We start from the raw sequence: 24,633 nt of genomic DNA, 5'->3' as shown, positions 1-24,633 counted from the left end.
AACTGCTGTTAGGGTTAAAAGTTTTCCAGACCTCTCTCCCTGTATCAGAGTGGAATCATCTAAACTCTAATCAAAGACCCTTACAAATGCCTATCTCAAATTCATGGATACTCCTAGTCTGTCACAAATTATCATGTATACTCTTATCTTTGTCACAGTTTGCCTTGTAAGACTACTCACTCCACATTCTCATGTGCCTTTGTTTTGTAAAACTTACTTCTAGCACTCCTGGTGTGAACAGAAGTCTCAGAGTACTTCTGCTGAGACTTTGATATGTTAAGGAAAACAATCAACAACTGAACTGTCTAAGCATTCTGTATAAAGGATCCAAAAACCTGGAACTGAGGGCTGACTGCTATTGTTCTCTGGTAGCTGTCAGACTGCATGCATGCATAATAAAGTTTTCCCTTCTAGATTTCTCTCCTGCCTCACTGATTTGACTTCCAGCCTCGGACCCTTTTGGGGGCTCTGTACCCAAGGGGAACGAGATTTCCCCCTCACAAGCCTGCCAGCACCCAGCCAGCAGACCCTGCACATGGCACGACTCGAGCCAGCCACCGGATGCCCCCCAGCTCTCCCCTTCTTCCCGGGACAAGGCTGGCGGCTCCCGGGAGCTTGCCCGGGACCGCAAGAGGCGGGCACCCGCTTGGTCTAGTGTGGACATCGTGGACCTCGTCCACAACCTCCGCACTAGGCACAGGAAAGTGGCCGTCTAGGGCAGGAGAGCTGCCAGCCTGGCCACCCAGGAGCAGGTGTGCATGAAAATCAAGGGGGTCCACAGAGACCCCGGACCCTAAGCCCTGAGCTTACAATGGCCGTACTGGGTCAGACCAAAGGTCCATCTAGCCCAGTAGCCTGTCTGCCAACAGCGGCCAACACTAGGGACCCTGGAGGGGATGGACCGAAGACAGTGACCAAGCCATTTGTCTCGTGCCATCCCTCTCCAGCCTTCCACAAACTTTGGGCAGGGACACCACTCCTACCCCCTGGCTAATACCACTCCATGGACCCAACCTCCATGACTTCATCTCACTTCTCTTTAAACTCTGTTCTAGTTCTAGCCTTCACAGCCTCCTGCAGCAAGGAGTTCCACAGGTTGACTCTTTGCTTTGTGAAGAACAACTTTCTGTTACTAGTTTGAAGCCTGCTACCCATTCCTTTTCTTTGGTGTCCTCTAGTCCTTCTTTATGGGAACTAATGAAGAACTTTTCTGTATGCACCGTCTCCACCCAACTCCTGCTTTTAGAGACCTCTATCCTGTCCCCCCTCCGTCTCCTCTTTTCTAAGCTGAAAAGTCCCAGTATATTTAGCCTCTCTTCATATGGGACCTGTTCCCAACCCCTGATCATTGTAGTTGCCCTCTCCTCTCCCAGCCTCTCTCTTCCCCTCTCCCACCTCCTTTTCCCAGTCTCCCCCAGTTTTGTTCAATAAAGACAGAGTCAATGTTGGAAGAAACGTTATCTTTATTTTGTACATCAGGAAGGGGGGCTAGGGAAGGGTAAGTGGAAGGAGGTGAGGGAGGAATGGGGCACGAGCCCCCGATGGAGAGGACTGGGCTGGCTCTGCGGGCTTCTGGGGGTGGAAGCTCTCCTGCAGCCCCCCAATTAACCCCTCTCCCCAGATGGCAGCCTGCGGCAAGTGCAGCCGGGCTGATGGCCGAGTGCTGTGATGTGTCCAGTGTGGGCACTCCGGGCACTCCAAGCCAGGACTGGTTTTCAAGCGGGGCACTCCTGAGAACTGTCTGTCCGGGGTGGGGGTCGGGTCCCTTTAAGCGCAGCCCTCGGCTACCCTGAGACAGCATCTCCACGCTCTAAGTCCTCCTCTGATGCCCTGCCGGCACTGCTTCCGGCCATCCTTAAGCCCTGTTCAGGGTCCACTCAATGTGGACATGCTAGTTCAAATTAGCAAAACGCTAATTCGAACTAGTTTTTAGTTCTAGACGCGTTAGTTCGAATTAGCTTAGTTCGAATTAACTAATTCGAACTAAGTTAGTTCGAACTAACTCTGTAGTGTAGACATACCCGCAGTTACTCCAATATAATTTCATGTACATTCCCTTCCCTAGAGCTTGCCCATATGTTTTAAAAGCAGAGGAGACCCAGAGCCCTTATCTAATAAGTATTTTTAAATTTTAAAATATTCATATTGATTAGGATTATTTCTGTCCCAGGTAACAGGAAGATCATAGATTCCTTTGTTTATCTCTTCACATAACACAAGAATCAGGTTTAAATCCTGGGTCACAAGAACATAGAACATAAGAACGGCCATACTGGGTCAGACCAAAGGTCCATCTAACCCAGTGTCCTATCTTCTGACAGTGGCCAATGCCAGATGCCCTAGGAGTGAACAGGACAGGGAATCATCAAGCAATCTCTCTCCCATCACCTATTCCCAGCCTCTGACAGCTGGCTAATAGTCATTGATGGACCTAACCTCCATGGTTACGTCTAGACTGGCATGATTTTCTGAAAATGCTTTTAATGGAAAAGTTTTCCGTTAAAAGCATTTTCGGAAAAGCGCGTCTAGATTGGCACGGACGCTTTTCTGCAAAAGCACTTTTTGAAGAAAAGCGTCCGTGGCCAATCTAGACGCGCTTTTGCACAAAAAAGCCCCGATCGCCATTTTCGTGATTGGGGCTTTTTTGCGCAAAACAAATCTCAGCTGTCTACACTGGCCCTTCTGCACAAAAGTTTTGAGCAAAAGAGACTTTTGCCTGAATGGGATCAGCATAGTATTTCCTCAAAAAGCATTCATTTCTTACAGTAGGAAGTCAGTGCTTTTGCGGAAATTCAAGCGGCCAGTGTAGACAGCTGGCAAGTTTTTCCGGAAAAGCGGCTGATTTTCCGGAAAAACTGGCCAGTCTAGACACAGCCCATGAGTTTATCTAGTTCTTTTTTGAACCCTGTTAAAGTCCTAGTCTTCACAACCGCCTCTGGAAAGAAAAACGTCTTTTTGTTTGTTTTAAACCTGTTACCTGCTACCTATTAATTTAATTTGTTGATCCCCTATTTCTTATTTTATGGGAACAAGTAAATAACTTTTCCTTATTCATTTTTTCCACACCAGTCATGATTTTAGAAACTTGTATGATATCCCCACTTAGTCTCCTCTTTTCTAAGCTGAAAAATCCCAGTCTTGTTAATCTCTATTCATATGGGACCCCGTTCTAAACTCCTAATTATTTTTGTTGCCCTTTTCTGAATCTTTTCCAGTGCCAATATATCTTTTTTGAGATGAGACAACTGCATCTGTACACAGTATTTAAGATGTGGGCATACCATGATTTTATACAGAGACGATAACATGTCTCTGTCTTATTCTCTATCCCTTTTTTTTCAAATCCAAAGCCAGAATGAGACTGTTTAGCCCTAACCATGGGGCTAAAGAACCAGGGGTTGGGGTGTATCACCATCATAATATCCTCCTCTTGGATTTTGTGAACCTAACCTTTCATTTCTTTTACATTTATTAAAAACACCCAAAATAAAGTTTTATATGAATGAATTTTGTTCAGCCTGCTACAAAACTTTTCTGAATTTCAATTTGACAAAAATTCCAGAAAATTCTATTTCAGTTTTCTCCAAACTGAATTTTTTCTTCACAATTAGCAGCAAACTGAAGGGTCACTTATCCATACATCAGAGTATCTGGAGAAACTATAATATACAAATGAGTTGCAAAGGACAGTGAAATTTCTGTAGAACTCTCTCACATAGTCTATTCTGTGTGTATAACCCTTGATGCATACCCACTTATTTGTTTGCCAAGGCTGAATCTGTAACATTGATTTAATTGTTATTATTATTTAATTATATTGCCACCAATTTATCAGTAGATCGAAACCCCAGTTTTGCTAGAAATTGTACAAACTTAGTTCTTGAAGAAAATGTAACAAAGGGGATTGTTATGTAGTCTGTGTGTCTTGTTTGAGGCTAGGTCAGAGTTTGATCGGAACGATAAGAAAAAAACTTCACAAAGCTGTACTGTAGGACTGTGCAGCAGACAATTTGGGCAACTTCAAATAGTATCATGAATTTGTGTTACATCCACAGTATGATAATCGTATCTTCAAGTGAACACTTAACATGTTACTAATTCCTTAAATAGGTTCAGGGTTAAAAGGGAGTGGAAAGCAGCTGGATCGCCACTGCAGTTTTCCAGCAATAAAAGAGGACAAATGGCCTGTTGAGGATTATGATCAATTAGTGTACTTTTGAAGAGCCTCAAGATTGTTCAGGTCTACCCTGGACATGGCATAGAACCAACCCTACTGCTCATGGGATCAGGGAGCAGTAACTTCTTCCTGATCATTATGACAAACTGCTTTGTTAGTACATCAAGACTCCAATAAAAAAGAATTAATCAAAAGGCAGGCCGATTCCTGCAACAATAGACTTATTGTCTGCAGTGTGGCCCTTTGGCATTTGGAAAGCTAAGAAGTTATTGTGTTGACATCCTTCCTTGATATCATAACATCTGGGAGCCATCACTTCCTGGAACAATTACATCGAAGTATGGCATTATGCATGGCCACACAAATATTTGGTTTGTGTCTGGAATCAGTCCCATTCTTTTCTGGAGAGATAGCGATCTGTGGATGTCTTGGTCTATAGACACTGTGAAATAAAAATATCCTCTAAATTGCTTCCTTGACATTGATTTGGATGTTCAAGAAGCATGATCAAATTTCATGGGCACACCCCCTCCTGTATAGACTAGAGTTCATATAAATTCTGAAACTTCATTTGTTTAGGTTAGCAGAAAACCAAGTGACAAATGGAGCCTCAGATGATTTTCACCTGGATGCTGCTATTCAGTGCCACTATCCTGCATCACCCAGGTACTGTATCTAAAACTTATCAGATGGCTTTTTTCATTTTTGCATACAAATATTAAAGACTGGATTTCATTACAGAAAAATATAACTTGTTGGAAATTGGTGGCAGCTGAACATAATAACAGTAAAAACATTAGTGAAATTGCTAAATGGCTTAGTACAATGAAACTTCTATTTCAGTTTATCTCTTAGTTCCATGACCAATGTCAAAACCTTAGAGTTTATATTCTAAATTGGAAATGGAAAGCAGTAATGATTGTGATTGTTTTCTGTGTTACAAACTTCTGCATTTCAGGAACCTCAATTTGCAAATATTCCTTCTACAATATTCTGGTTTTCCATTTCAATTAAGTTACTTAGTACAGTTAAGGTTCTAAAATGTGGATAGAGACAACAAAAAGCAGTGTCAGAGGCAAAAAAAAAAAAAAAAAAAAACCCAAACCCAGCAGCATATAAATTTAAAATACTGAGTCTATGTGCAGCAAAGAATGAAGTGTTTAAAGATTAGCCCCAGCTCAACATCTCAAAATTTTTCATGTACATTTGTTATCTTTAATGAGAAAATTTGAACTCAAAGGACCAGCATGTACATCACTGAAAAAAATTTAAAAATAACTACCAGTAATAATCTTACAGCTCTTTAGAGACTAACAACATTTGTAGATGGAATCATGAGCTTTGGTATAAAGAAGTGCGTTGTGCCCATGAAAGATACAAATGTTGTCAGTCTTTAAGGTGCTGCAGGACTATTTGTTATTTTTTAAGTTTTCTTTTCAGTTACAGACTAACGTGGCTATCCCTCTGATAACAGTCTCTTTATCAATTAGGAGAAAAAAATAGGTGAATGTACATAGTTTAGGTTGAAAAAGATGGTTACATTTAATTATGTCTGAAACAAGAGAGATGCTCATCATTCAAGAGGATTAAGAGGACTACAGGTGGTAAAATCCCAGCACAGCAGAAACTTAATAATCTTTGTTTTTATTCTCATTGTGGTTTGACCTTACTGCACAAGGCTCTGATGCGATTTAATCAGATTAGGTCTTTAAAGCCTCTCTTTGCATATCAATTGATCTTAGGGTATGTCTACACTACCACCCTAGTTCGAACGAGGGTGGTTAATGTAGGTGACCGGAGTTGCAAATGAAGCCCAGGATTTGAATTTCCTGGGCTTCATTTGCATGTTGCCAGGCGCCGCCATTTTTAATTGTCCGCTAGTTCGGACTCCGTACCCTCGGCTACACACGGCACGAACTAGGTAGTTCGGATTAGGCTTCCTATTCCAAACTACCTGTACTCCTCGTGGAATGAGGACATTTAAAAATGGTGGCACCTGGCAACATGCAAATGAAGCCCGGGAAATTCAAATCCCGGGCTTCATTTGCAACTCCGGTTGCCTACATTAACCACCCTAGTTCGAACTAGGGTGGTAGTGTAGACCTACCCTTAGAGTGGGAAAATTGTGCAAAATTTTTTAGACCAAATCCTTCACACCCAAGACTTCAAAATCATTGAGTCTACTTACCTGAACAAAGTTTTACAGGACTGAATCTCTAATAAGCAATGTTGCTTTTAAAAACCACACAATAGAATCTCAGCGTTAAAAACACCTTGAGAATGGAGATTGTCTGAAATTCTGAAATGTTTGTAACTCTGAACAAAACATTATTATTGTTCTTTCAAAACTTTACAATTAAATATTGACTTAATGCAGCTTTGAAACTTTACTCTGTAAAAGAAAAATGCTGCTTTTAACTGTCTTATTTAAATAAAACAAGCACAGAGATAGTTTCCTTACTATTTTTTAAACTTTTCCCTTTTTTCATTAGTTTATGTTTAACACAGCACTGTATTGTATTTGCTTATTTTTTTTGTCCCTTGCTGCTGCCTGACTGTACTTCTGTTTCCAAATGTGGTGTGTGGTGGACTGGCCAGTTCATAACTCTGGCTAGTAACTGTTGTTCATAACCCTAACGTTCTACTTTATATAGAAAATATTACAAAGGGAGGGGCCTGATTCTGTGATGCTCTGGAAAACCTCAATTCCTATTGCAGTCAATGGAAACCAAGGGCCTGCCCTAAAGCCAGTGGAAAGACTTCCTTGACTTCAATGGCTTTAGATCAGCCCCTGATAGGGTTACCACCTTGATCTCAGATCAGGGAGGGGGGTGAGGACCAGCCAGGAGGGGAGTGGGGCTGGCCGGGAGGAGGTCGCGGGGAGTGGGGCTGGCTGGGGGAGATCAGGGGGTTGGGGGAGGAACTGGCCAGCAGGAAGCAGGCTTGGCTGGGAGGGGGTCGGGGGGAGCGGGGCTGGCCGGGGGATGGAGCGTGGGGGGAACTGGCTGGTGGGGAGCGGGCTGGCCCAGGCGCACACAGATCCTCGGGTGCTGCCCGTCCCGTGCATGGTCCCAGAAGGGCACATGGGTAAGTCCAGCCCTGGGGATTCCATCCCACCCTGCCCCACCCCCACCCTCTCTATTGTGTAGTTGCGTTCTGCCTGGCTGGTAGACATGCTCACGTACTGATACTCATGATAATAATAAAACTTACTTAATTAGAAAATACCAGACATTTATATGTCCAGTATTTTCTCAATTTGTTTCCTGGACAGAAAGCTCAAATACCTGACTGTCGAGTTCAAAACCGGACACCTGGCATCCCTAGCCCCTGAGGGGGCACAGCCCCTCACATTATCACACTTGGGCCCACCAAGAAGCAGGGGGGGAGAATGTGGGCAGCTGCCCCACTGATTTAAAAGAGCCCAGGGCTCCCGGCCACTGCTGCTGCTACTATGGCAGCACCCAGAGCCCCAGACTCTTTAAATTGCCACCCGAACCTTGGGTAGGACACTCAAGACAGCCCTAAGCATCTGTTGAGGGAGGCTAGCCCAGTGTCCTGTACCTTTCACCCCATACTCCACCCCTTCTGGCAGTGCAGAGATGCCTCCCCCCATTTGCCCAAGGACCAAGAATCCTGTCAGCTGCCCTGATCGCACCCTTGTTGAAGACCAAAACACAATTTTCAAAAGTGATTTGGGATCCTCCATCATTTTCAAAACTTACTTAGGAGCCCCAAATCCCACCCCATTTGGGTATGTCCACACATCCCATGGGACCAAGCCCTTAGCCTGGGTCAATACAGCTGGGCTAATGTGGTTTGCACTAATGTTCTAAATATAGCTCTGGAGAAAGCATTTGGAAATTGTGGTTGGGGTGGAGCTCAAACTTCGAAGTGCATGGAGGGTACAACTTCGGAGCCTGAGTAACAACTACCATATGCTTCATGCTCAGCTATATTTAGTGTGTTAGCATAAGCCATGCCAGTCCAATTCTGTCAGCCCTTGCTGAGGGCCTTGTTTCCTCAGGCTGTTAGACATGCCCTTAAGGGCCAGATTTTCTAATGCATTTGGGGGCCTAAAGAGCAGCTAACAAGATTTTCAAAAGTGTGTAAGTAGGTGAGATGTCTAACTCCGAATAGAGTTTGTCACCTGCTCTACATCTGAACTTTGTGACTACTCCCTTATTTAAAGGTTTTCTACAGGTTTGTTTTATACTCTCTGGGGGTATGTCTACACTACAAAGTTAATTCGAACTAACAGCCATTAGTTCGAATTAACTTTCATAGGTGCTACACATGCAAACTGCTAGTTCAAACTTAATTCGAACTAGCGGTGCGCTTAATTCAAACTAGGTAAACCTCATTCTATGAGGACTAATACCTAGTTTGAATTAAGTAGTTCGAAATAAGGGCCACTTAATTTGAACTAGTGGGAGGCTAGCTCTTCCCAGCTTGCCCTGGTGGCCACTCTGGGCACAACCAGGGAAATTCTTCTGCCCTCCTCCCGGCGCAGGCACCCTTAAAGGAGCACGGTCTGGCTACAGTGCCTGTGCCAGGTGCAAGCCTGCCAGCACCCAGCCAGCAGACCCTGCACCTGGCACGGCACGAGCCAACCTGGCACGGCACGAGCCAGCCACCCGCTGCTACCCAACCCTCCCCCTCTTCCCAGGACCAGGCTGACGGCTCCCAGGAGCCTGCATGAGGCAGCAAGAGGCGGGCGCCTGCCTCATCTAGTGCGGAGATCATGGACCTCATCGAGGTTTGGGGGGAGGCCTCCAAAGTCCATGACCTCCACATTAGGCACAGGAAAGTGACCGTCTAGGGCAGGATAGCTGCCAGCCTGGCCACCAAAGGCCACATGCAAACCCAGGATCAGGTTTGCATGAAATTCAAGGTGGTCCAGTGAGACCACCGACCCTGAGCCCTGAGCTTAGAACATAAGAACAGCCGTACTGGGCCAGTCCAAAGGTTCATTTAGCCCAGTAGCCTGTCTGCCGACAAGGCCAACACCAGCTACCCCAGAGGGGATGGACTCAAGACAAAGACCAAGCCATTTGTCTCGGGCCATCCATCTCCAGCCTTCCACAAACAGAGGCCAGGGACACCGTTCCTATCCCCTGGGTAATAGCACTCCATGGACCCAACTTCCATGAATTTATCTAACTTCTCTTTAAACTCTGTTATAGTTCTAGCCTTCACAGACTCCTGTGGCAAGGAGTTCCACAGGTTGACTATTTGCTTTGTGAAGAAGAACTTTCTGTTATTAGTTTGAAGCCTGCTACCCATTCATTTCATTTGGTGTCCTCCAGTCCTTCTATTATGGGAACTAATGAAGAACTTTTCTTTATGCACCCTCTCCACACCACTAATGATGTTATAGATCTCTATCATATCCCCCCTCCGTCTCCTCTTTTCTAAGCTGAAAAGTCCCAGTCTTTTTAGCCTCTCTTCATATGGGACCTGTTCCAAGCCCCTAATCATTTTAGTTGCCCTATTCTGAACCCTTTCTAAGGCCAAAATATCTCTTTTGAGGTGAGGAGACCACATCTGTACACAGTACTGAAGATATGGCACACCATAGTTTTATACTTCCCCTCCTCCTTCCCCTGGCTTCTCCCTTCCAGCTCCCTCCTCCCAGATTTCCCCCTTCCCTCTCCCACCCTCTCTCTTCCCCTCTCCCTCCTCCTTTTCCCAGTCTCCCCAGAGATTAATCCTGCCCCCCCTCCTCCTTTTTGTTAAATAAAGAGAGTTTCTATTTTTGAACACACATGTCCTTTATTTTTTACATCAGGAAGGGGGGGCGAAGGAGGGGTAAGTGAAAAGAAGTGAGGGAGCAATGGGGTACAAGCCTCCAATGGGGAGGACTAGGGTGGCTGTGTGGGCTCCTCCGGGTGGAAACTACAGAGCTGAAATTCATATGCAAACTTGACACTATCAGACTGGGTCTGAATAGGGAACACTGAATAGCGGCTAGCTGACTGCAAAATGTGGTTTTCCCCCTTTTGGTATTTTCATCTTTTAATCAATTGTTGAGAGTGGGACACATCTACCCTGACCAAATTGGCCTCATTAGCACTCGTCCTCTGTATAGTCCTCCCTCATCTTTCCACATGGCTGTGTCTAGACTGGCCAGTTTTTCCGCAAAAGCAGCTGATTTTGCGGAAAAACTTGCCAGGTGTCTACACTGGCCGCTTGAATTTCCGCAAGAACACTGAAGATCTCATGTAAGATTGTCAGTGTTCTTGCAGAAATACTATGCTGCTCCCATTCGGGCAAAAGCCCTATTGTGCAAATCATTTGCACAAGAGGGCCAGTGTAGACAGCACAGTACTGTTTTGCACAAAAAAGCTCCGATGGCTAAATGTCAATCGGAGCTTTTTTGCACAAAAGCGCATCTAGATTGGCACGGACACTTTTCCGCAAAAAGTACTTTTGCGGAAAAGCGTCCGTGCCAATCTAGGCGCTCTTTTCTGAAAATGCTTTTAACAGAAAACTTTTCCGTTAAAAGCATTTCCGGAAAATCATGCCAGTCTAGACATAGCCCAGGTATATATATTCCTGCCAAACTGTACTTTCCTCTTCGTGCATCCAATGAAGTGTTCTTCAGTCCATGAAAGCTTATGCCCAAATAAATGGATTCATCTTTAAGGAGCCATGGAACAACTCATTCCTTTTTTTTTTTAAACAAACTAACATGGCCACCCCTCTGAAACTTTCACTGGTTCTGCACTCCCCCCATATATCACTAGGACCTCTGGAGATATCACCCATAGTCCTTTGTGCTACAGTAAGCTGAGCCACTCTATCATTCTTTCCCCGGAAGTTGTAAGAGAATTTGTCTGCCCTTCTCAGCACATGGGAAGGCATTGGAGGAATATGAGGTGTGGCAAGGTCCTCACCCAGGCCCCTCATCCTGGGATCCCTTCTTGGTCCACAAATCAACCTGAGACCCTTTATGGTGCAGTCACCTATGCCTTTTACTGTCCATGCCAATTTCCCACCACCTTCTAGCCACAAAACTTTTTTTTTTGTTCACAACAAAAACTCAGCTAGACTCTCCTTCTGGCTGGGGAAGCACTCTTTAGCTCCTCCCCCTCTGGCTACCTTATCTAGGCCGCTGGCTAATGAGGCCCACAGCTGTTTCCCATTAGTCCCTTAGGCATGGGCCTGGCTTCTATTGCCATTTTCAGCCAGGCTGTTGTGGCAGAGCTCTGGTTTAGCCAGCAGTCTGTCGTGCAGGTCTCCGATTTAGTCTGTACCCTCACTGCTAGCAAAGCAGGTTACAAGCCCACATTAAAGCAAATTCCAGGTTCTAGCTCGTACCTACAGCCATATATGCTAGTCCAGTTTGAAAGTACCACTAAATTTGGATCAGAAGGGCAACACTAAATTAAAAGCCTGGGCCAATTCTGCAGTGAAAACCTCAAAAGGTGGCAGGACAGCAGATAGTCTTCCATCTTAGTTCTCAACAGCACCCTTTCTTTCTTCATCTGCTACACTCTCTCAAAAGCTCTTTTCAGGTCCTTCATTAATTATGACTTCAGAATGCCACTACCAAATATCATTGTAGCTGACAAACTCTCCTATGGATGAAAAAGCTATCCTGTTAAATATCAGTATTTTATCATAATCAGTTCATAGATGACGACAAAGATTACATGTTAGGAATCAAAAGCAATTTTGCTATCACACCTAAAGAAATGCATATCAATTACTAATTTCCTCCCACCAAATACTTATATCTGCCCTCCCAGTTTCCCTCTTCAGTATGTTTCTAAAAATTGCTTAGCATGTATACAGCCAGCCGTCCAATGGTGGCTTAAATAATTTATTTGAATTCAGAGGAAATACCTCACTCATCTAGAACGTAGAGATAATTTCTACATGCCACTCTCCCCAGAGAATCCAGTGCTTCTGGTGGGAAGTGGAAGGAATGTTGCCAGTGTACGTTGCACCCCAGTAATCCCCAGCTAGTGTCTGTTACCTAGAATACCATTGACAGAGCAGGCCCAACCCAGTGGGTTTGGGGCTTGGCAAAAAAATTCAGGAACTATTACTGACTTAGAGTATGTCTACACTACAAAGTTAATTCAAACTAACAGCCATTAGTTCGAATTAACTATGATAGGTGCTACACATACAAACCTCTAGTTCGAACTTAATTCGAACCAGCGGAGCTCTTAATTCGAACTAGGTAAACCTCATTCTACAAGGACTAACGCCTAGTTCGAATTAAGTAGTTCGAATTAAGGTCTGTGTAGCCACTTAATTCGAATTAGTGGGAGGCTAGCCCTCCCCAGCTTGCCCTGGTGGCCACTCTGGGCACAACCAGGGAAACTTGTCTGCCCCCCTCCCGGCCCCGGAGCCCTTAAAGGGGCACGGTCTGGCTACGGTGCCCATGCCAGGTGCAAGCCTGCCAGCATAAAGCCAGCAGACCCAGCACCTGGCACAGCACGAGCCAGCCACCCGCTGCCACCCAGCCCTCCGCCTCTTCCCAGGACCAGGCTGGCGGCTCCCGGGAGCCTGCCCGGGGCCACAGTAGGTGGGCGCCCTCCTGGTCTAGTGCGGAGATCAGGGACCTCATCGAGGTTTGGGGGGAAGCCTCCAACGTCCACGACCTCCGCACCAGGCACAGGAAAGTGGCCATCTAGGGCAGAATAGCTGCCAGTCTGGCCACCCAGGAGCAGGTTTGCATGAAAATCAAGGTGGTCCAGTGAGACAACCGACCCTGAGCCCTGAGCTTAGAACATAAAAACATAAGAATGGCCGTACTGGGTCAGAACAAAGGTCCATCTAGCCCAGTAGCCTGTCTGCCGACAGCGGCCCACACTAGGTACCCTGGAGGGGATGGATCGAAGGCAATGACCAAGCCATTTGTCTCGGGCCATCCATCTCCAGCCTTCCACAAACAGAGGCCAGGGACACCATTTCTACCCCCGGCTAATACCACTCCAGGGACCCAACCTCCATGACTTTATCTCACTTCTCTTTAAACTCTGTTCTAGTTCTAGCCTTCACAGCCTCCTGCAGCAAGGAGTTCCACAGGCTGACTCTTTGCTTTGTGAAGAAGAACTTTCTGTTATTAGTTTGAAGCCTGCTACCCATTCATTTCATTTGGTGTCCTCTTGTCCTTCTATTATGGGAACTATTGAAGAACTTTTCTTTATGCACCCTCTTCACACCACTTATGCTTTTATAGACCTCTATCATATCCCCCTCAGTCTCCTCTTTTCTAAGCTGAAAAGTCCCAGTCTCTTTAGCCTCTCTTTATATGGGACCTGTTCCAAACCCCTGATCATTTTAGTTGCCCTCCCCTCTCCCACCCTCTCTCTTCCCCTCTCCCACTTCCTTTTCCCAGTCTCCCCGAGTTTTGTTCAATAAAGAGAGTATCTATTTTTGAACACACGTGTCCTTTATTTTGTACATCAGGAAGGGGGGCTAGGGAGGTGAGGGAGGAATGGGGTACGAGCCCCCGATGGGGAGGACTGGGGTGGCTCTACAGGCTCCACGGGATGGAAGCTCTCCTGCAGCCACCTGATTGTCCCGCCCCCCGAATGTGAGCCTGAGGCAAGTGCAGCCGGGCTGATGGCCGAGTGCTGTGATGTGCCGAGTGTGGGCATTCAGGGCACTCCAAGCCAGGACTGCTTTGCTGTCCCTCATCGAGTTAGACTAGCGAGCAGGGAACCCCTGAGAACTGTCTGTCTGGGGTGGGGGTCGGGTCCCTTTAAGCACAGCCCTCAGCTAGCCTGAGACAGCAGCTCCACGCTCTTTCAAGTCCTAATCTGATGCCCTGCTGGCACTGCTTCTGGCCATCCTTAACTTTCGTTCAGGGTCCACTCAATGTGGACATGCTAGTTTGAATTAGCAAAATGCTAATTTGAACTAGTTTTTAGATCTAGATGCACTAGTTCAAATTAGCTTAGTTCGAATTAACTAATTCGAATTAAGTTAGTTCGAATTAGTGCTGTATTGTAGACATACCCTTACTGATTAATCTTTTCTCAACTCCTCTCAGCAGAATCTGCTCATAGTACAGAATCTGACCATCAATGTGCTTTCTCTTATTGTTAAAAAAAAACCACCCTTCATCCAAGTAACAGATTCCAGTGGCTATTACAGAACCTTATTTTCTCTTCTGTCTCCTGTCAACCTTTTCAGATCACATAACCTCAGCCACGGATATTTCCATATCACTGAGACTGGCGAACGGACAGGACAGGTGCTCCGGTCGCGTTGAAGTCTACTACAGTGGAAGCTGGGGTACAGTCTGTGATGATGCCTGGGACATAGCAGATGCACAGGTTGTGTGCAGACAGCTCGGATGTGGCCAGGCCACTGAGGCCCCCATGAATGCCCGCTTTGGTGAAGGCTCCGGAAATATTCTTCTGGATGACGTGCAGTGCAGAGGGAATGAATCCTCTCTGTGGCAGTGCTCACACCAGGGGTGGGGAAGACACAACTGTGTCCATCGTGAGGATGCCAGTGTCATCTGCTCAGGTACTGAGATTTCTGTTATTTTCACATCAATTGTATTTTTGAGAAGTAATATTCACACCCAGTTGCATGGGAACAGTTTTGAGACTGGGGGTGCTAACACCACCCTCTTTACTCCTGTCCTCCCTCTTCCCCTCTGCCCCCCCAGCCAATGCTGGGAGCAAGCTGCAATGTGTGGGGCCAGCAGCTGGGACCCAAGGCACAGGGCTGGCAGCAGAGTCCCCAGTTTGTGTGGCAAAAGCATATCTCACCAGCGCACAGATTCCAGACCCAGCAGGAGAGCCCCTGGAGCATGGGGTAGCAGCTGAGTCGCATGGTGTAGGGCTGGCAGCAGAGCCCGTGGTGCTTGGAGAGGCAGCTCGGTCCCTGGGTTCTAGGCTGGGAGCCTGTAGGTGCTGTAGCACCTTGTACACTGCTAGTTCCTACATCTATATCCAGATTGCCAAGTAGGAAGCTCACCATAAAAAACTGATCGTGAGGCAGCTCAAAAGTGTGTGTGTGTGTTCGCTGCAGTCCTGTTGTCATGTATCTATATGAAGGTCAGGTGGCTCAGTGATCCATACAAAGGCCTGTGAGGATTGCATGCTTCAATAAGATCCCATGAAATCAACGGCATTTGTTATGTGATGCTTTATTTTCTGCAAGTGGGAGTGGGGAAATCCTACTCCTGCATCAAGAACTTGACCTCTGTGATATAAAGAGAACCCTGCAAAGGTTTCCTCCCCCCACCTCCCAGAAACTGACCTAATGGGTTTTCCAAGAGCAAAGAATAATAAGAAATATACTACACACTCATCTCACAAATATCCAATTTCCTTTTCCCAATTGCTGTCCCAGACGTACTTAACTTTGGCATTAACAGAACCCTTGGGTGATTGGCTGGTTATGTGTACCCCTCTGTGCTGTTCCACAGAGGATGAGTCTGTTACACCCCCTGCTTGAGAGTCTTGGGTCTTAAAATCGAGCTGCAGCTGCTCATGTGTTTTAGCTCTGGAGGCTGTATCTCAGTTCATGGTGTACTGGCCAGGAGGATGCTGTCAGATGTAGGCTTGTTCAGAATTTGAATTGCTGCGGCATCTGATGCTTGGGATGACCTTTCTTTGACCAGAGAAAGTATGTAACCTGCTGGTGAATGTGTGTTAGAGGACTTCTTCTGTGCCCAATCCACAGAGGACACGAGTCTGCTACATTAGCTCTCACACGTTCTCCATCTAGAATTATAGATCTGAATATATGTTCTTCTTCGTTCACTCTCCTTTAGTAATTATGTTCTAGTTTGTGACTGCCTCTTGTCTTTCATTATTTGATTTGTAATTCATAAAATGCATTCAAATGTCCATTTAATAAAAACAGCATTTTACTCATCTTTTATCATTTTTAAAGACCCTCATTATCTCTTTGCATTGCCAGCTCCACCATCTACCACATAGGGGCACTTGTCAGTTAGTGAGTCTTTTCTCAACCTTGCTTTAAATAATGTGCTCTTTATTATGTTGTCCCTGCTGAGTTAAAGAGCTGAGGTGCCCATCATTTCAAAGTGCAAGTACTGAGCTCCTGGCTCCTATATACACCCCAAATTGCCATGAAATGGCAGAAACCGGCAGAGGTAAATGTAATTTTTCCTGGAGTCACTTCTTTTTCTGATTTTACTAGATAAGTCACCTTGTAGTGGTGCTTCCCTATCATACTTTTCTAATTCACTTTCCAGAGTCCTTAGCATCACTGACAGCGTTAACAGATGTGCCTGTCACTGGGAAGTGTTCTGTTGGGATAGCTCCAGAAGCTGAATAAACAGGCAAAAGGCAGGGACTCAAAGCAGTGATTTCCAGTGAGACTTATCAAAGACCAGTGAGCAGCTTGCTTTGTGTATGACTCCTGGTTGTTGTGGGGGACTGGTATCGCTACACCAACACTTCCAAAACATGCAACATTGCCGGGGAGTGAATCAGATTGAAATGACAGTGTACAAATATAAAACAATGAAATCCCTGGGGGTATGTCTACACTACCCTCCTAGTTCAAACTAGGAGGGTAATGTAGGCATACCGCACTTGCAAATGAAGCCCGGGATTTGAATTTCCCAGGCTTCATTTGCATAAGCGGGGCGCCGCCATTTTTAAAATCCCGCTTGTTCGAACCCCGTGCAGCGCGGCTACACGGGGCACGAACTAGGTAGTTCGAACTAGGCTTCCTAGTTCGAACTACCGTTACTCCTCATTCCACGAGAGGTAACGGTAGTTCGAACTAGGAAGCCTAGTTCGAACTACCTAGTTCGTGCCCCTGTAGCCGCGCTGCACGGGGTTCGAACGAGCGGGGTTTTAAAAATGGCGGCGCCCCGCTTATGCAAATGAAGCCTGGGAAATTCAAATCCCGGGCTTCATTTGCAAGTGCGGTATGCCTACATTACCCCGCTAGTTCGAACTAGTGGGGTAGTGTAGACATACCCTGGTTCTGTTGCGATTAGTTAGCTAAAATATCCCAGTGCCAGGCTTTAGATACTTGTCCCTCATCGTCACAGACAAACAGTACAACACATTGTGCTTTGCTTCCAATATCAAAGTTAGAGCCAAACTATGATTGCTGCTCAAGTATGGGTTTTATTTTCTCTTGTGACTTTTATCAGCCCTTGTACATTCCAAATCATCAGGAGAACAGAGATTTAGTAACACATTTTCTTTATAATAATGTGTTTGTTTAAATGTTTCACGACATATCTGACAATGGGGGATGAGTCTGTCACCATTAACCATGCAGAGTCAAACTTACATAGGGGAATGCTCCAACAAGGATGTTGGGATGCCATAGACACACATGTAGCCCCATTGAGACCACCCAGTTGAGGCAAGGCTTATAATTATAGCATGAGTAAGTGCAACTTAACTTGAGTAAGGTTGGACAGTCAGGCCAGGTATGATCAAATGCTTGTGAATTGATACACATTGCTTCTGATTAACAAATTAATTGCATAGTCCTCATTTGGTATCAGTAGTACTTGTAAACTGTGCACTTGTGCAGCCACTCAGGAAAGATTCAAATGTTGCCCAGCTGATTAGTAGAGCACCCACAGTTAGGTTTTCTTTCTAGTGGTGATGCACATCCACACATGCTTCGGTGCACATAAAAATTGATTCTTCACATGAATGGAAAGATTACAGGGAATATTGCTTGGTATTTCCATGGGGGAGGAGGGGAAGGAGTGTAGTACTATGATTGCAAAAACTATATGTGCAAATAATATACTATCTTAGTAAAAGAAAAACATCAGTTTTGCAAATTTCATAAAACCACAGTGGCCAACTTCATAACGAGTAAACATCTCTAGAGTTCAATAGCTGGGTGAAAATTATTTTCTGTCTGTTTTTCAAAGGTTCGTCACTGAGACTGGCGAACGGACAGGACAGTTGCTCCGGTCGTGTCGAAGTCTATTACAGTGGAAGCTGGGGAACAGTCTGTGATGATGCTTGGGACATAGCAGATGCACAGGTTGTGTGCAGACAGCTCGAGTGTGGCCAGGCCACTGAGGCCCCCATGAATGCCCGCTTTGGTGAAGGCTCCGGAAGTATTCTCCTGGATAATGTGCAGTGCAGAGGGGACGAATCCTCTCTGGACCAGTGCTCGCACCAGGGGTGGGGCAGACATAACTGTGTTCACCGTGAGGACGCCAGTGTCATCTGTTCAGGTATTCCCATTGCTATTGTTTTCATGTATTCATGACGAATAACATCCAAACCACCAAATGGGAAGTAGTATTAGTAGTAGCCGTCCTTCAGTCTCGAGACCATGGTTGTGCACTCCTGAGAGGAAAAGAAGTTACTCAGCTGGTTTTATGGCAGCTGCAAACATTACCTTAGAGACCCACTCCAGAGAGGCAATCTTGCTGCATCTCACATTTAATGGTGATGTTTCAACCCTCTGGGCTTTGTCTTCAGTGGGCTCTTTTTTCCTCTGCTAAACTGGCCTGCTTCATATAATGCTTCATAACTCTGGAGACCTTTGCTAAGCTGTTATTTGTAGTAGTGTTGTTGTGGGGGGATAGGGAAGGTAATGCCACCAGCTTTACCTTTGCTCCTTTGCCTTTCCCTGACAGCACTCCTGGGAATGGTAGCTATGCAAACCCTTCATGAAGGTTTTTTCGTTTGTAAGTCTTAGACAGCTTGTCTTGCAGTTTTTGTTTCAGCAGTGCAAATGTCCTGAGAGCAATGGCGTTGGCCCTCAACCCCACATTCACATCTACAGTGCCAGCTCTGTGGGTCACACTTTGGGCAGCCTTATGCCCAAACCACTGAAGCTGGTGTAAATCCATAGTTTGTGCACCCTTATGTAAAATCACTAAAACTGGTGTCAATCCGGATTTGCACCTATGTCAGCAGAATTTGACCTAAAGGGTCTGATTCTAGTTCCATTTTACACCATTGTAATTCCACTGATAGCATTGTAGTGATATCTGTTTGAAAGGAAATCAGAATTGGGGACCTATAATCAGCTAGATCACCTACACAAATAAGGCAGAGCATTCAGTTACCAATATACTGATGCAATTGCAAAGATATTTGTAACAAGAGTACAATTATACAATCCTTACAGCTATGTCATTGGGAAGCTTTTGAATCTCCATGCTTTACAGCAAGGACTTGAGAGTTGACAGAATGGCTACTCTGGAGTCAGGGCAGTGGTTCTTCAGCCACCTCTGGAAAAATTTGCCCAAATCTCACTAAATTATGAGCTCACTAAATTATGAGCTTCTGAAGGGAATTATAAACTTCTGAGGCTTCTCCTATAGGAGACTTCCTAAGCCATGAAAGAGAGATGTGAATCAGTTCCTCTATCTTTAAAACACTTTGAGACACTCAGGCTCTCTCTCTCTCTCTTTTTTTTTTTTTTTTTTTTTTTTCTTTGCTAGGTCCCCTCGGTACCTTGGAAATGCCTATTGTGGCCTTTAACCCTTTTCTCAGCCTTGTTACCATTTTTCTTTTATTACATGATCCTTTTTTACACATCTGTTTTAAAGATAACATATAACTTCACAGAACAATATTCTGCCTTCAGTTCCAGGCACCCAGGAGTCATAACATTATGAGATGGGAAAGACTTCTTTTAGGTAGTAGGTGTTTGATCCAACTCCAGCTTTGTGACTTCAAAGGGATTTGGACTGGTCCCTTATGAACAGTATATTTGCTAAGATTTTGCTCTGTTTTGTTTGAAATTTCCTGACTCATTAGGTCCCTAGCACTGCATTGGACACTAATTCCACAGTTTTTCAGACCTCACTCTTAGACATGTTTTTCATGTTGTTTAGCCATTTAGCCAGAATGTACCCTTTCTTAAAATTTCATTCACTTCTGCTAATGAAAGTAACACGTGCCACTATAAATCATTCCTCTTCTTTTTTGGTGTTTGCACCATTCAGATATTTGTAGGCTGCCTTATTCCTACAGGTATCTGTGACTTAGTCAAGCTGTGGAACTTAGGGTATGTCTACACTACAGAGTTAGTTCGAACTAACGGATGTTAGTTCGAACTAACTTTCATAGGCGCTACACTAGCGCTCCGCTAGTTTGAACTTAATTCAAACTAGCGGAGCGCTTAGTTCGAACTATGTAATCCTCATTTTACGAGGATTAAGCCTAGTTCGAACTAGCTAGTTCGAATTAAGGGGTGTGTAGCCCCTTAATTCGAACTAGTGGGAGGCTAGCCCTCCCCAGCTTTCCCTGGTGGCCACTCTGGCCAACACCAGGGAAACTCTATTGCCCCCCTCCCGGCCCCAGACCCCTTAAAGGGGCACGGGCTGGCTACGGTGCCCGTGCCAGGTGCAAGCCTGCCAGCACCCAGCCAGCAGACCCTGCACCTGGCACGGCTCAAGCCAGCCACCCGACGCCCCCCAGCCCTCCTCCTCTTCCCAGGACCAGGCTGGCGGCTCCTGGGAGCTTGCCCGGGACCACAAGAGGCGGGAATCCGCCTGGGCTAGTGCGGAGATCGTGCACTTCGTCCACGATCTCCGCACTAGGCACAGGAAAGTGGCCGTCTAGGGCAGGAGAGCTGCCAGCATGGCCACCCAGGAGCAGATGTGCATGAAAATCAAGGGGGTCCACTGAGACCCCCGACCCTGAGCCCTGAGCTTACAATGGCTGTCCTGGGTCAGACCAAAGGTCCATCTAGCCCAGTAGCCTGTCTGCCAACAGCGGCCGACCCTAGGGACCTTGGAGGGGATGGACCGAAGACAGTGACCAAGCCATTTGCCTCGTGCCATCCCTCTCCAGCCTTCCACAAACCTTGGGCAGGGACACCACTCCTACCCCCTGGCTAATAGCACTCCATGGACCCAACCTCCATGACTTGATCTCATGTCCCTTTAAACTCTGTTCTAGTTCTAGCCTTCACAGCCTCCTGCAGCAAGGAGTTCCACAGGTTGACTCTTTGCTTTGTGAAGAACAACTTTCTCTTACTAGTTTGAAGCCTGCTACCCATTCCTTTCCTTTGGTGTCCTCTAGTCCTTCTTTATGGTAACTAATGAAGAACTTTTCTGTATGCACCGTCTCCACCCAACTCCTGCTTTTAGAGACCTCTATCCTGTCCCCCCTCCGTCTCCTCTTTTCTAAGCTGAAAAGTCCCAATCTCTTTAGCCTCTCTTCATATGGGACCTGTTCCCAACCCCTCATCATTGTAGTTGCCCTGCCCTCTCCCAGCCTCTCTCTTCCCCTCCCCCACCTCCTTTTCCCAGTCTCCCCCAGTTTTGTTCAATAAAGACAGATTCCATTTTTGAACACAATTGTCCTTTATTTGGTACATCAAGAAAAGGGGCTAGGGAAGGGTAAGTGGAAGGAGGTGAGGGAGGAATGGGGTACGAGTCCCCGATGGGGAGTACTGGGCTGACTCTGCAGCCTTCTGGGGGTGGAAGCTCTCCTGCAGCCCCCCAATTGCCCCCTCTCCCCATATGGCAGCCTGCGGCAAGTGCAGCCGGGCTGATGGCCAAGTGCTGTGATGTGCCCAGTGTGGGTACTCCGGGCACTCCAAGCCAGGACTGGTTTGCAAGTGGGGCACCCCTGAGAACTGTCTGTGCGGGGTGGGGGTCGGGTCCCTTTAAGCGCAGCCCTCGGCTAGCCTGAGACAGCATCTCCACGCTCTAAGTCCTCCTCTGATGCCCTGCCGGCACTGCTTCCGGCCATCCTTAAGCCCGGTTCAGGGTCCACTTAATGTGGACATGCGAGTTCGAATTAGCAAAATACTAATTTGAACTAGTTTTTAGTTCTAGACGCGTTAGTTCGAATTAACTAATTCGAATTAAGTTAGTTCGAATTAGTGCTGTAGTGTAGACATACCCTTACAGTGTGATCCTCTGTGATCCTACAGTCAAGCCCTTTCTGTCTCCTTTCAATATATTTAGTTTCTCTTCTCAGAACATGAACGTTTCTCAGCAAGGTACCGAGGACTGAATGTGGTCATAAGAGATGATTGTGAAAGGGAAGAAAGAAACTGCTCTATTCCTATTCCCAAATCTAGTGGGCACATGGCACCCCAAAGAGGGGGCACAGATAAAACAAGGACCATCACTCAGTATCCTCGGCGGTTAACCTGTAGAGATGGCTGAATGAATAGAGGAGAAAATACTGCACCCAGACATGAGGGAGTGTAGTAGGGTGAAGAATCCCACCTGAGCACTGGAGGAACTTCTGGAATGTATGACACTGAATACGAGCTAATTGTGTTAACATTAATAGTATTGTTTCCTGTGCTTTTCCAAGGTACATCACTGAGACTGGTGAACGGGCAGGACAGGTGCTCCGGTCGCGTTGAAGTCTATTACAGTGGAAGCTGGGGAACAGTCTGTGATGATGCCTGGGACATAGCAGATGCACAGGTTGTGTGCAGACAGCTTGGATGTGGCCAGGCTACTGAGGCCCCCATGAATGCCCGCTTTGGTGAAGGCTCCGGAAATATTCTCCTGGATGACGTGCAGTGCAGAGGGAATGAATCCTCTCTGTGGCAGTGCTCACACCAGGGGTGGGGAAGACATAACTGTAACCACCGTGAGGATGCCAGTGTCATCTGCTCAGGTACTCCCATTGCTATTGTTATCACATCTGTTATATTTCTGAGAATCACATCAGTGTAGCCAAGTGAGAAGGTCATAAAAACAGTCCTGGGGCAGCTACGGGCAAGAATGTGTGTGTGTGTGTGTGTATGTCTCTGTATGTCTTCATTGAAGGCATGTTGCCATATAGCCATAGAATCATTCAAGATTAAAGCTGGTAGAGACCTCAGAAGGTTATCTAGTCCAACACCTGCTCAAAGCAGGTCCAACCCCAACAAAATCACTCCAGCCAGAGCTTTGTTAAGGCTGCCCTTAAAACCTCTGTGCAGATATTCCACCATCTGACAAGATCACCTATGCCAGTGCTTCACCACTCTCTTAGTGAAATAGTTTTTCCAACTATCCAACCTAAAAATCCTCCAATGAAATTTGAGATAATTGGTTCTTTTGTTATCTACCACTCCTAAGAATAGACATATGAAGGTTAGGTGGCCCAGTGACTCATAGAAAGGCCTGTGGGAATTGTGTGTACTTCTATAAGATTCCATGAAAATAATAGCATTAAGGATAAATCCCTTAGGGTATGTTTACACTACAGCGCTAATTCGAACTAAGTTAGTTCGAATTAGTTAATTCGAACTAAGCTAATTCGAACTAACGCATCCAGACTAAAAAACTAGTTTGAATTAGCGTTTTGCTAATTCAAACTAGCATGTCCACACAGAGTGGACCCTGAACCGGGGTTAAGGATGGCCGGAAGCAATGCCGGCAGGGCATCAGATGAGGACTTAGAGCGTGGAGCTGCTGTCTCAGGCTAGCCGAGGGCTGCGCTTAAAGGGACCCGAGCCCACCCCGGACAGACAATTCTTAGGGGTGCCCCGCTTGCAAAGCAGTCCTGGCTTGGATTGCCCGGAGTACCCACACTGGGCACATCACAGCACTCAGCCATCAGACCGGCTGCACTTGCCACAGGCTGCCATCTGGGGAGAGGGGGCAATTGGGGGGCTGCAGGAGAGCTTCCACCCCCAGAAGCCCACAGAGCCACCCCAGTCCTCCCCATCGGGGGCTTGTGCCCCATTCCTCCCTCACCTCCTTCCACTTACCCTTCCCTAGCCCCCCTTCCTGATGTACAAAATAAAGGACAATTGTGTTCAAAAATAGAATCTCTCTTTATTGAACAAAACTGGGGGAGACTGGGAAAAGGAGGTGGGAGAGGGGAAGAGAGAGGCTGGGAAAGGGGAGGGCAACTACAATGATGAGGGGTTTGGAACAGGTCCCATATGAAAAGAGGCTAAAGAGATTGGGACTTTTCAGTTTAGAAAAGAGGAGACGGAGGGGGGACAGGATAGAGGTCTATAAAAGCATGAGTGGGGTAGAAAGGGTGCATGAAGAAAAGTTCTTCATTAGTTCTGATAATAGAAGTACTAGAGGACACCAAAGGAAAGGAATGGGTAGCAGGCTTCAAACTAGTAAGAGAAAGTTGTTCTTCACAAAGCAAAGAGTCAACCTGTGGAACTCCTTGCTGCAGGAGGCTGTGAAGGCTAGAATTAGAACAGAGTTTAAAGAGAAGTGAGATAAAGTCATGGAGGTTGGGTCCATGGAGTGCTATTAGCCAGGGGGTAGGAGTGGTGTCCCTGCCCAAAGTTTGTGGAAGGGTGGAGAGGGATGGCACGAGACAAATGGCTTGGTCACTGTCTTCGGTCCATCCCCTCCAGGGTCCCTAGGGTTGGCCACTGTTGGCAGACAGGCTACTGGGCCAGATGGACCTTTGGTCTGACCCAGGACGGCCATTGTAAGCTCAGGGCTCAGGGTCGGGAGTCTCAGTGGACCACCTTGGTTTTCATGCACATCTGCTCCTGGGTGGCCATGCTGGCAGCTCTCCTGCCCTAGACGGCCACTTTCCTGTGCCTAGTGCGGAGGTCGTGGACGAGGT

At 46.3% G+C, this 24,633-nt stretch overlaps 1 protein-coding gene across 1 annotated transcript in view; it reads left to right on the top strand.

Annotated features, from left to right (window-relative positions):
- The first annotated feature begins 4,754 nt into the window (after positions 1–4,754).
- LOC102452020 (scavenger receptor cysteine-rich domain-containing protein DMBT1-like) overlaps positions 4,755–24,633 on the top strand; it is a 64,257-nt gene continuing 44,378 nt past the window's right edge. Inside the window, exons 1-4 of the mRNA XM_089780350.1 lie at positions 4,755–4,843; positions 14,336–14,674; positions 18,039–18,350; positions 22,411–22,722. Of these exons, the coding sequence (XP_089636476.1) occupies positions 4,780–4,843; positions 14,336–14,674; positions 18,039–18,350; positions 22,411–22,722 (1,027 nt within the window). The 5' untranslated portion in view covers positions 4,755–4,779. The remainder of the gene's footprint in view (positions 4,844–14,335; positions 14,675–18,038; positions 18,351–22,410; positions 22,723–24,633) is intronic.

This window comes from Pelodiscus sinensis, chromosome 8 (genome assembly GCF_052426305.1).
Source record: "Pelodiscus sinensis isolate ZL-2025 chromosome 8, ASM5242630v1, whole genome shotgun sequence".
Taxonomy (NCBI): domain Eukaryota; kingdom Metazoa; phylum Chordata; order Testudines; family Trionychidae; genus Pelodiscus; species Pelodiscus sinensis.
This window is presented reverse-complemented; position numbering and strand designations above follow the sequence as displayed.